The sequence below is a fragment of the Acanthaster planci genome, linkage group LG03, assembly GCF_054643075.1.
Source record: "Acanthaster planci isolate LZ-2023a linkage group LG03, COTS_SCS, whole genome shotgun sequence".
In the NCBI taxonomy this organism is placed as follows: Eukaryota; Metazoa; Echinodermata; class Asteroidea; order Valvatida; family Acanthasteridae; genus Acanthaster; species Acanthaster planci.
The window spans coordinates 5,661,312-5,673,356 of NC_141779.1; the positions used below are offsets into that span (position 1 = coordinate 5,661,312).

The 12,045-nt window shown below is 40.3% G+C and overlaps 1 protein-coding gene and 1 non-coding gene across 7 annotated transcripts in view; one reads left to right on the forward strand and one right to left on the reverse strand.

Annotated features, from left to right (window-relative positions):
- Positions 1–12,045, forward strand: part of LOC110985248 (trafficking kinesin-binding protein 1-like) — a 49,377-nt gene that overhangs the window by 13,102 nt on the left and 24,230 nt on the right. Inside the window, exon 1 of one of the 6 annotated variants that reach the window (XM_022246185.2) lies at positions 1,593–1,683. The exons of 2 other annotated variants lie outside the window; for them this stretch is intronic. In XM_022246185.2, coding sequence (XP_022101877.2) covers positions 1,608–1,683 — 76 coding nt within the window. In that variant the 5' untranslated portion in view covers positions 1,593–1,607. 3 more of the 6 variants (XM_022246213.2, XM_022246171.2, XM_022246195.2) reach the window with 3 other exon arrangements.
- Positions 644–763, reverse strand: LOC147799579 (U5 spliceosomal RNA). Its single transcript, XR_015424958.1, has one exon. It is a non-coding gene; the product is annotated as a U5 spliceosomal RNA (small nuclear RNA).

The window sequence follows — 12,045 nt, forward strand, 5'->3', positions numbered from 1 at the left end:
ATTTCTAGACCCTTTAACGTGAATGCAACGGCAAAACATCCCAGAAACAGCGAGCAGTATCACTAGAGGGTGGACTTCAGTTAGGCAAGGGAGGGTGCTATTCAACATGGCAATGAAATATTCGGCAGTTAATTTCGCTATACCAAACGACCGCTGTACCAAACATTTAGCATGGACCCCGTTGTGTTCATTATAGTGGCATTCCACTGTATAGTTATAGTAAGTGGGCATTGTTCGGGATAGAATGCCCTACAACGGAGCATGTCTGGTCAATGTGGATAATTTTGTGGAGGATTTCCCTAGTTCTGTTGGCAAGGACTTTGGACAATATTTGTTAATCTACATTCAAAAGGGAAAATGGCCTCCAACCTGTGAAGTCTTCCCGACTGCCCTTGTTATTGAACTGAAGTGGAACAAGCCCATATCTCTGTGAAGTAGACAGTGTTCCATAATCAAAGAGGAATTTGACACATCACACAATTATAGAACCTCCCTAAATTTGTAGGTTTAAATTGTAAATTCTTTGCAGGCAGTCCAGTTAGATTCTTGAGACTTGCTAACCTTTTAACCAGTTAAAATTGTGTTCAAGTTGTTACTAGGAGGTTAATGTTTGATTACTTTGTATCTGTCTTTTATTTCTTATAGCCCAACCTTTCAGTTGGGCAGCAAAAAATTAGTCTATAGACTCATTAAATTGTTCCTCTGCACGGAAATCTTTAGTAAAAGGCGAAAGATTTATGCGAATGCAGAGAAACCAGAGTGACCTAAAGGTGTTCTGACAAGTATGTAGTTCCATTGAGTTACATTTCAAATCACAGTGGGCTGTTAGACATAAGGATTTTTCTTCCATAAATTACCAAATGATTAGAAAAATGCTGTGAATTTCATGTCCTGGTGTAATATCACTTGAGAATTTGTATGAAATAGTGTGATACAATTTGAAAAAAGTGATAAAGTGAGTATTTTAGTTGTTTTTATGACCTCTTTTGCCTCCTAGCTGCAGTTGACCCAAGCTCATTAACATATTTAGAATGGTCTTGAATGGCCTCCAGGGGGCAGGCTTTGTATGGACTGTTGCATTCATTCATACAGTACCTACAGCGTGCACACAATAAGCAAGCATGTACATGTACTGTACATGTACCTGTACATGCACATGCACATGTACAAAAGGCACAGTGATTAAAATGCACTGTACATGTACAGTTCTTGAATATGCGTGTACATGTACGAGCTGATTTTACTCACAGAGATTTATCATTTTACTTGTACTGCATGAACTCTACCAGTGTGCATGTAGTTGGCTAATCCATCATTTTGTCTGATTTCACAGTTGGCAAGGTTGTAGCCCTTCATGTACTTGTATATACCAGTGCTCTCTTCAGGATCCTGTACAATGCTAGGTATGGAGTACATGTATGTATTCTGTACAAGTCATGCAAGGTACACATCTTACATAGCATTACCATATTGTACTCTATATTTCATTTTAATGGGCTATGCTTGTCAATATTATATTGAGATGCCTTAGAGCTTTGCCTAGAGTGCTCCATCTGTATCTCTTTAGTCCTACATTTTCTTCTTCTGTGATTGTCTCCTAGTGGACAATGTCCTGCACCTTCAGCGGAGTTTTGCAAGTGGCTCATCAACTGTTCTTATTGGGACCCTTCCACTTTAATGGAAGTAGGTTGACTTTGGATGAGGGAAACCTTTACATGTCAGTGTGGTTCATTCTCCTTTGCAATTCAAAGAGTTTTGGGAAGAAATTTTTACAGTACAGTATCTTTGGAAATGAAAATTAATTCGTTTGCCTCATGCATGATCTTAAAATTAAAAAAATGACTAGGCCTATGTACATGTGCAGGTTAATGGGCTTTTCAAAGATGTTTTTGTCTTGTAAATACACGGTAAGTCAAGTGACTTTTATTGTTCAATTTTTTACCCCCAAAAAAATTAAAAGTCTTTTCTACAGTATGTGTGTCAAATATCCCCAACAAACGTGACAAAATCTTTACTTGAACATCCTTGGAAAAACAGAAGAACACCTTACATTACAAAACCTTACAACAAAACACCACAGTAAACAGAAGATAAATTACTCTGTGTTTCAAGGAAACCTTTTAATGGAATTTATGAACTAAGTGAAAAGCAAAGTAGAGTTCTTTGTTGAGAGAACTAAGATGATTTCTGAAGCACTGAGTGTTTTTTTGGTTTAATTATCCTGCAATGAACAAAAATATGCTCTCCTGTTTCCAACTCAAAACATTGGGTGCATAAACTCTGGTCGTTGGAGAATCTTAAACAGCTACCAGCTAGAAAATTCATGGAGACTGGTTTGTCAGGTTTGGTACGCAAGGTGCCTTTTGAAATGGTGGCCCAGTCTGCACCCAGATGGTCTCTCTGGGCTTTTGATTTTGTTGCTTTAGCCTCCATGATAGAAGAATACAAGTCTTTACTTGTGATTTTGGACCAGTCAGCACCATAATCTCTATACTGATGGTAAGGAGAAACGGCAGATTGGTAGAATTATGGCATGTTGTCAGCATGAGGCCAGTCATTCCTGGCTAGTTCTGCAGCAGTCTCTCTCTCAGAGAACCCCGCCATTAGGTACATGTAGCAAAAGATTTCCAGTGTGCTACTTTGTTGAAAATTGGAAATATCTTATACTGGTACACATTGTAAGATGGCCACCACACTTTCATTGTCAATCACTCCCAAGTTCCCCCATTGTTATGTCCAATTTTTTTGGCCTCAGATGAACTCTAAGATCAAGTCATTGATTGGCCAGATTTCCTTCTTCTGAGGGTGACCTCAGCTCTGTACCAAATCTGACACAAAATGTAGTTGACAATAGTGACCTTTCTGTGTTGGATTAACTGACATTTCAGTCTCCCATGAGTCCATGGCTTTCATGAACCCATTTATTTTCTCCTACCATATTTTGTCAACTAAGTTCCTGCTGTCAAAATAGTGACCAACAATTTTATCTGAGTGGGTAGCTACATTTACCCAGGGTCCATCAGCAGGGCCTAAGGTTTTCCTTTTCTCAAAAAAATACCGTTAGTTCTCTGCTGATTGATGAGCCTTTCCCGCAGATGCCCTCCCATATCTCTAGATCATCTCAAAACTCTCAGTGACCTTGTTTTCAACAGAAAGAATCAGTGTTGTGTCATTGGTGCACATGGAAGTTTGACTTTGTCCAATCTGGTTATTTGACCCTGTAAATTTTGGTTCAGATCAAACTGTTCAACCAAGGGCTTCAAGAGCAAGAATGTAAAGAAATGGTGATAATGGACATCCTTGCCTAACCCCAAGGGATAAAGGGAAAGTATCAAATATGTTACAGTTACAAATGACAGCCAAATTTATGTCAGTGTAAAGAATTTGGACCCATTTACAAAAACACCGATCAAACCAAAACTATTCTAAGATCTGCAGCAGGTAGTTCCCATTTACTCAATCAAACATCTTTTAGTTGGTTTTCTGAAGACAAGATGGTCACCCAAAGGTCAGTGGAAGGACCAAAAGACCAAAACCTTGGCTACTAAATTCTCTCTCCCACACTTTGGCTGCCAAAAGGCCACTGAGCAGTGTGAGTTTCCTGTCGAAGCAGGATACAACACCTTAGCCTCTGCAAGAATTAAAACATTTTGCAAGGCGTACTTGAGTTTCTCTTAGCATTTAGGCTAGAAATATGTATACACATCGCTAAAATAGAGATTCTCACGCAAGTAAATTCAATAGCAAAAGAGTTCATTCTAGGGCCTTTGGGTTTTAACTTGTCTTTTCTTCCTCCGAGGAACATGGATGAAGTGTTCGTTCAGCTCTCTGATGGTGAGAATGAGAGGCTTCATTTTGCCGTGACACTACAGGTAGAATAACAAGAGTCCTACTCCAGAATGTTCTCAAGTTTTTATTGTCTCGCATAATTTGTTCCCAATCCTGATGAGTGGCTCCCAGAAGAGCTTGGGGGCTGCAATACTGCATTTCAGGTGAAAAAGGTCTTCTCGCTGTCTGATGGGGATCCAGTAGGCTTAGGTTCTGGAGTTTTGACAAATGAGGGTCTTTAGTCGTTGGTTGATAGACCTTTGGCTTGACCACTACCACACCAGACTACATTAGGCACAGCAGGTGGGCCAGTGGACTTCACCGCAGTGGGTGGGAGACTATATCCCACGGCCTCATCCAAGTAGCCCAGAGGCTTTTCTGCCACCGACCTGCTGTCATCGGTCTATCAGGTGGGTTTTGCAGTTTAAGGTGGGAAAATGATGATGCTGGAGCATCTTTACTCACTGGTTCCAGCTGGCTCTGTTGGCAAAGGAGCCAGAACACCCAAGTGTAGTGTGGTTTTCCAGCATGGCGGCAGATACGGCACCTCCTTGGCAGTGGGAAAGTCAGAGTTTCTTTACTCCTGTTCACTGCAGTTTGTAGCATGGGATGTCAGTACGTGATGAGTTTGTAGCATGGGATGTCAGTACGTGATGAGTTTGTAGCATGGGATGTCAGTACGTGATGAGTTTGTAGCATGGGATGTCAGTACGTGATGAGGCTAGATGGCCAGTTTGACCACATCTGCAGACAAGTCTTTTGTCGCCCCTCGTTTGGCACAAAAAGGCAATATGGCCCCACCCTGATGAATGATGGTGTGGCTTTTTCAGTATCATTCTGATAAGGAGGATATGGTTCTCCCCGCAGTAGCCTCAATAGTGGCTGATGATCTGGCTGCACTGACTTGTGGCTGGTAGGATTGAACTATCATCCAACTCATAGGGCATTTTGTATTTTGAGAAGTGGTGGTCATACCCACTTCCTATGTCTCACTGCTTGTTCCTTTATCTTCAGAGCTGTCTCCTGCATTTTTCCCTTTGCTTCAATTTTTTGAAGGTCAAGTACCACTTGGTTTCTCTCTTTAACTTTACCCTTAAGTTGTTAGAACGCTTCTTTCAGCTGAGCTTTCTCTCAAATTTGGGGCAAAGATCAGAGACATCAGGAAAACAGAAAAAAATAGGCTTTTGGGAATCATTTCAATTGAGGTCCATTTCAGATTACGCTAGGCTGTTTCTACCGCCCTTCCAGAATTCGGTTAATAATCAGAGAACTCCTATCATTTGGCTACCCCTAAATCCACATTACTCTTCCAAGTTTCCAAAAGCAGAGACAAAATCCACTTTGTTAAATTATCGGTATGAACTCAGTGCTAGTAGTGCTGTAAAACCAGTTGATGAATATGCATCAGACTCTCCTGACCTCATTAACATTTTCAGCTGAGTTATTTTCTTAGCAACCTTGTGGGGGCAGTGTTTACACAGACTCTTGCACTCTTTGGACAACAGTTTTGTACATAAATGCATGTATACATTGTATGCATTCAGTGCAGAGTCTGCGTACACATGGATACGTCTTTTAAGTTTGTCATTTCCGCATGTACATGTACATGTAGGTATTGGAAGGCTTCATATAATTAGCATTATAAAGCATGACATTCAGGTATTTATACATGCAATATACTGTACATGTGGGGAGATAAAAAGGCATACATGTCTATGGAACATTATTTACATGGATTCAGAAGTTGTTTGTGTTTCAAATGTTTGATTCTACAATATGCCAGTATTTTTGTGAATGCATAAAGCTTACATACATGTACTTCTTCCTGCATTTTGATATACCGGTATTGTAGTCAACATAGTTTCCAACTGCCAAATGGGGGCAGGCTTTACGTCAACCTTAACCATGAACACAAGGGCCTTTACAGGTACATGTACATGTACATACCACAGTGTACAGTGTGTTCAGGCACAATACGCGGTACATACAGGGTGTACACGTGTACTCCGGTACATCTGCTGGGTCATTCTATTATGTTCATAGGGGTGTTTGCCAATTTGCAGTGTAACACAATCGAATTATTTCTTTGACTTAACAATTTTCAGCATGTTTGCAGACATTTGTGGAAAGACACATTTGTTCTTTTTTTTTAACTCCAGCTTGGAACACTACATAAAGATACATACACTTATTGTTATAACGGTTTCATTACTTTTTTGACCTCAAGCTGAAGTAAATCTTTAGCCATTGTCATCACTTATTGATTTTGTCTTTTTCACTGTGAGGTTCTGTTGAATTTGCCTGTGGTGTGTTGACAAGCATTTTACTAGTGCTTTGAACATCTCTGCTTATGTGCACATTTTTAGGGTCCATGGCTGGCCATGTGAGGGTTCAGCTCACCCACAGTTACCATGGCAACTCCACCACCAACAAAGCGTGAAAATATTTGTCTGCTCGCTGGAATGGTTGTAAAGGCAGTATTTGCATATTTGAGAGGAATTGGAATTTTACGATGAGTCTGCCTCCAGTCTACAGTGGAGCCTCACAAATGCTGGTGAACAACATTCAATACAACAATTTCATGTACATCATTGACTGGTTTAAGTTAGGCTGTTCTACAGTCACGGATGGACAGACTCCTGAGTTGTGTATTCAGAGCCTCTGTTATCTGCTAGCCACATGGAATGGTCTCTTATCAATAAAGGATTTGAATGGGAACTGAGCAGTGTGAGTGTGAACAGTATACACTTTGAATGGGATATTTTTCTACATGGGCCGACACATGTTGCAAAATATTGACCACTTCATGTAGCATGTGCATGCAACTATACTGTAAAGGATATTAGTTCCAAATATACTGGGACAAGAAATGCAGTGGTATCTACCGGTAGTTGAGATCGTAGCAATTAACCTTTCTCCTGTGTATATTTCATATCCGGAAAGGATTCCATGAATAATTTACACGTACAGATCTTGCGAGTGGCTGGATTTTGGACTTTCAACTCAGAATTCACTCTGTTTACTTCGATCAGAATCAGAGATGGGATCTTTCCTTACCGGTTATTTTTGATAGTCAGATTTGGCATGCCTATACTCCGTGTAAGGCAGTGCCGGAACTGTGATTGAGATCTCACATGCTGTGCTGTTTTCTTAAATGTATTTGCACAATTTGGGGATTGCACCTATACATGTAGTTGTCAGATGGGCAGTGTAGGTGTGTAGGTGCATGGGGCTATTGTAGCCACGTACCATGTGACTGACCAGTGACCATCGGTACCCACTTGTGGGTGACCAGTGGAATCCGATGACAGAGGGCCAGTTGTCCAGCTGCACATTCTTGCCCAACCCCGAGGAGACCATCATGGGACAGGACGTTGGCGACGGGAGTGCACCGTGGGATAGCTTTTTCGAGACTGTCGCCAGTGCTGGGCAGGTTGGGGCGAGTGGGTACAACGGTGAGGAAAATGGCACCTGTGAAAAAGAAGTACCCACCTGCTCTGAAAACACAGACAAGAGCAATGATGGTACGTTCTTGAAGGGTTTCATGTTATCACGTTCAAATTTTTTGCTTCTAATTTTTCCTCCAAATGCACAAACCTGTTGTACATGTACATGAATCTTTAACCCTCAACCCCTAGGGTACATGTAAATATGTGTAAAATCTTATTGAAATTACACAGTTACACATTTCAGAATTGAAGTTTGATTTCAGTACTGGAAATTTAATAGAATTAAATGACATGTACAGTGTATGCTAAAATCCATGTAGGTCATTTTCCATCCACAGTAGTAAGTGTTTCGCTGGAACCCTACCATGGCTATAAAAACAACAAATGCTAGTGGCACTGTTATATGTTAATCTGATCTGCAGTTGATAAATTTGCATGTACTCATTCTTCCGGTTTGGAAATATACTGGCACTATAAGTCCTTCAACCGTTGGCATTGATGATGGAACTTACTATCTGTCATTGCATGATTTAATGATAATTTGCCATGTTGCTTTCCTGTTCTAATGTACAATTACCTGTATGCATTAACATGAAGTGTAGGATTTTGTTTCACATTTTACTGTGGTTGGAGATGGCAGATTTGAAATGAAGCACTCGTAAAGGCCCTTGTGAACTGATGTATATATTTCTGCCATTGTTGTTGGAAAAGGCTGCAGTGGAATGCAACTTTGATAAATGAGAAAAACGCAACTTGTCCTATGTGTGTAGTGTTGGACTGGCCCAATTCATGGCACAAGTGGTTGCCGTGAATTCACAGATAGTTAATATGAAAATTTAGCATTTATGCCTCATTCACAACATCCAGTATACAATTGCTAACCAAACTCTCGCCCATTGCAGTGGTGGCCAATCTCTGGGCAACCATGTGGTCACATGGTACCGGTACAGTACATGTACTTTGACATCTTTTGATTGGACCCTAGACGAAGCTTTGGCTAAACACATGTTTTTGCAGTTACTTACCTTTTGTGCTAAAAAACAATTTTTTTCACAGGTTTGTAAATATGTGCCATGTGACCACAGTCACAGCCATATTTTCAAAACACAGAATCTAAAATGACTTAATTGTAGGCAATTACATGTATCTTTCAGAAACTTTACAAGTTCACATTTACATGTAAAACAGAAAATATGCCATCCTGCAACACTCTACTGTATCATGCATGATCAGTGTTGGAACATATTGATAAAAGTTAAGTGATTGCATTCCTCCATGCTTTTGCAATTAAATTGATTCCTGAATTGAGTTTCAGGACAATGGACATTATGCTTAATGTTTGCAAGTTAGGTTATCAGTGTTCAGTGCCCATGTTCTGTAACCTCAGATAATTCCATCAAAAGTATGCATAAAAAGACAGTAGGCTCCTTTGAAATTAAACTGAATTTACATTGTGTACATGTACGTTACACATTGTATTTATAAGCAACATATTTACAGTTTTTTTCAGTCGTGCATGTTGATGTGCACAAGATAGTTCAAATGTGTTTTTACAGACTTCAATCATGTAGACATTACTTGGTTAGTAATGAGTTAAAAAAACTACTGCTCTTCTGCTTAATGTTCGAATTTGCCTCCAGGCAGTTCGATGAAAACATAAAAGGAATAGCTTGTTCGGCGATAATGATCTTGTTCCAGCCCATGAAAGTGCAGACTAGGCGGGATGCACATGCCCATTTTCACGTAATGACTCTTTGATCCAATTATAAAGCCAGAAATCTAGTTTGTGAGATCTTGTCGAATTTAAAGTTGCAGTATTTATTTCAAGAAATTGAAGGAAATGGCCTTAGCTGTAGTAGGGTTCTGGAGGATCACGTTACCAAGGATGGATGAGTTCGTTGGTGCCTGAATACACTCAGTCATCCACCCCAGAGCTACGGTAATTCACAATAAATCCAGGTCTCTGATTTTTCATTACGCCGGCTTTCCTGTCTGGATGCGTATAATTAGCAATGAATAATTGTGAGTCAGGATCACATTGGTCTGAGCTAGTCAGCTAGATACTTTAGTTTTTTCCATCATTGAGCCACCTTCACTCACCAGTGTCTCATCATCCTCGTGGGGAATACAGTGCTTCTTAGTCATTTCTCGACTGTGGTTTACGTGTAAGTTGCGTCAAGCCATGTAATCTTTCCCTAAAGGATGGACCTATTACATACACATGTATGTTATGTACATTCCCAGGGAAAAGTGGTTTGTGTCAATTTACTCATACGTGTCTGAGCCAAAGTATCCAGAACGCTCACAGTTTGAGAGCCGAGTTTTAAGCAAATTGTTTCACACGGAGGATTCAGATCTCTTACCATTCGTTGGTGAGACATTTGCAAATTTTGCGCGGCTGTTGTGAGCGATGATGTAATGACTTGCATCTCAAGATGTTATCCCCAGACTTTGATGACACTTTGTCTGGACAGTCTACAAAAGACAGTTGCTTTAAAATTCACCAGCACCTCTCAAGTTTTGATTTAGATTTGAGCCACAAAGCCAATGAGATTATCCATGAAATCGATTACCTCTACGAACATGGCGCTTTGATATTCCAAGATGGCCTAAGGGTTTGATAGTATGTGTGCAGGATGTGAGGAGATTTTCTCTGTCTCCGTCAAGCCGTTTGCTTCGGGAAAACTACAGTCTGCTGGAAGAAAGGAAAAAGTAAGGCACCTTGAGCATTTCTGAGGAACTGTGATTCATTTGTCTGGCTTGGCACTGTGCCCAGAGAGAGTGGGGCCTATTTTTGGGATAAACGTCTCGAAAGCACTGCCAGAGTGCAGTGCAATGACGCAAGGGAAGAGGGTTGAGTAGGCGTCAAAACAGGGAACTACGTAGGGTATTTCATGCTCCTTTGGTCTTGAGGTCAGTTGGCAAGACGGAATCAGCACAGAAAGCTACTTCCTGTCAATATGGAGCCTTGCTGGAAAGAAAGATGGCCTTGTAACTGCGATCACAAGTTTAGGGAGGAATGGTGTTGCTCCACTTCCAAGATCATTGCTACCTTGAGGCTGCTGATCTCACGTGAGCACAGTAATGCTGCAGGTTGCTGATTGCATCATCCATGAGCTTAACGATGGTGGACATGTACAATGTATATAGTAAGAAAGATGGTGGTCCTGGATTTATCTTAATTGCAAGGGACTTGATGCTGTTAAAAAGTGGGATTTGGACCCATTAAGAACTTATGTGTGTATGCACACAAATCTCCCTCAGTAAATTACAGGACAACATTACAGGGAGCAGCAGATGGTCTGAATATTTTATGATGCCCAATTAGATGAGGTCGTGTAATCAATGAAGCACATGTATGCCAGTATATTGTGTGTGATTGTCAGCTTGTGAGTAGATGAGAAATTATTGGGCAACTTGTCATCTGCAAGTGGAGGTGACTTTCCCAGTATTCCCAAATGTTGCAAAACTGCAAATTCTCGACACTACGCTTTCACACAGACCACCTGTAGGAACAAATCTTGGCTTCAGCGTTTGTCATCGTAGAGGTTTTCAGATTGATTTGGGATTGAAAATCTTTGACTGGTCAAGTCAAGCTGACTTTGTTTGATTGAGGCAGAAGACGGAGGTTTTAACTATGGGATACGAAGACGCTGAAACATGGGCAGAGCTGATGGAAAACATGAAAGGTAAGATGTAAGGTTGTTCACTTGGCTTTTTATCAAACTGTAGGAGTTCCCTTTCAAATCATTTAGGTTTTGAAGGAACACTTTTATGTGGTTTTTCCTCTGTGTACAATTCTGTGATTAAATTCCTTCATATTGAGCCAATTTTTCAGTGTGTAAACATTCTGTACCATTTTTACTTAAGTAAACTGATGAATGGAATGTGAGCTCCTTGACTTCTGTGAATTGGACATACTGCGCCTAACTGACACACCAAACACATTTGTGAAGAGAGTGATTTTCATAGGCAGAGTGTACCGATGATGTCACACTTTGTTTACATGTGCTGTTTCCTGTGGGTGCTCAATGGATCATATCCCACCTCACTGCCATAGGAAAGCATACATGTAAACAAAGCGTGATGTCATAGGTCTGTTGAAATATATGTGTCCATCTTCAATAAATCATCCAGAAAGAACAGTTACACGTATTTTACTATTAAATCAGTCATTTTTCCCCCTAAAATTCTGTTAGACTTGGTTGATACCATAATTTTGGGAATGCAAGCTGCCCGGTGTATAAGCCACAGCATGCAAAAATCAGAAAATTAAGATTTAAAGTCAGCGCATAAGCCGCACCAGGGTATAAGCCGCAGAGACATTTTTCAGCGTGAGAATCAGCGTATAAGCTGCAGCTTATATTCCAAAAATTACCATAGATTGCAGTATAAGAGACTGCAGAAACACTGCCCAAACTGTTGAAATGGGATGCACATTATATGTGAATGCACAAAGCAGTGTACAATTAAATCGCAGTGATCATAGCTTTCATTTGTGAAGTCATTACAAGACATAAAAAAATAAAGAAGGCCACTACAGGCTTTGTACATGTATTCATTGGAAGCTTAGGTTGTGGATATAGTGTATGAAACCAGGAAGAGTGAAAGCGACTGTATACAGTATGCATGTACATGTAAACACCTGAAATTAAAACGTTACAACCCGTGCCTATTTTGTATGACTTACATGTACGGTCCTCTTGGTTCACTGAGTGAAAATGAGAGTTACACTTACTGTACCAATTCAATCGGATTATGTTTTGTG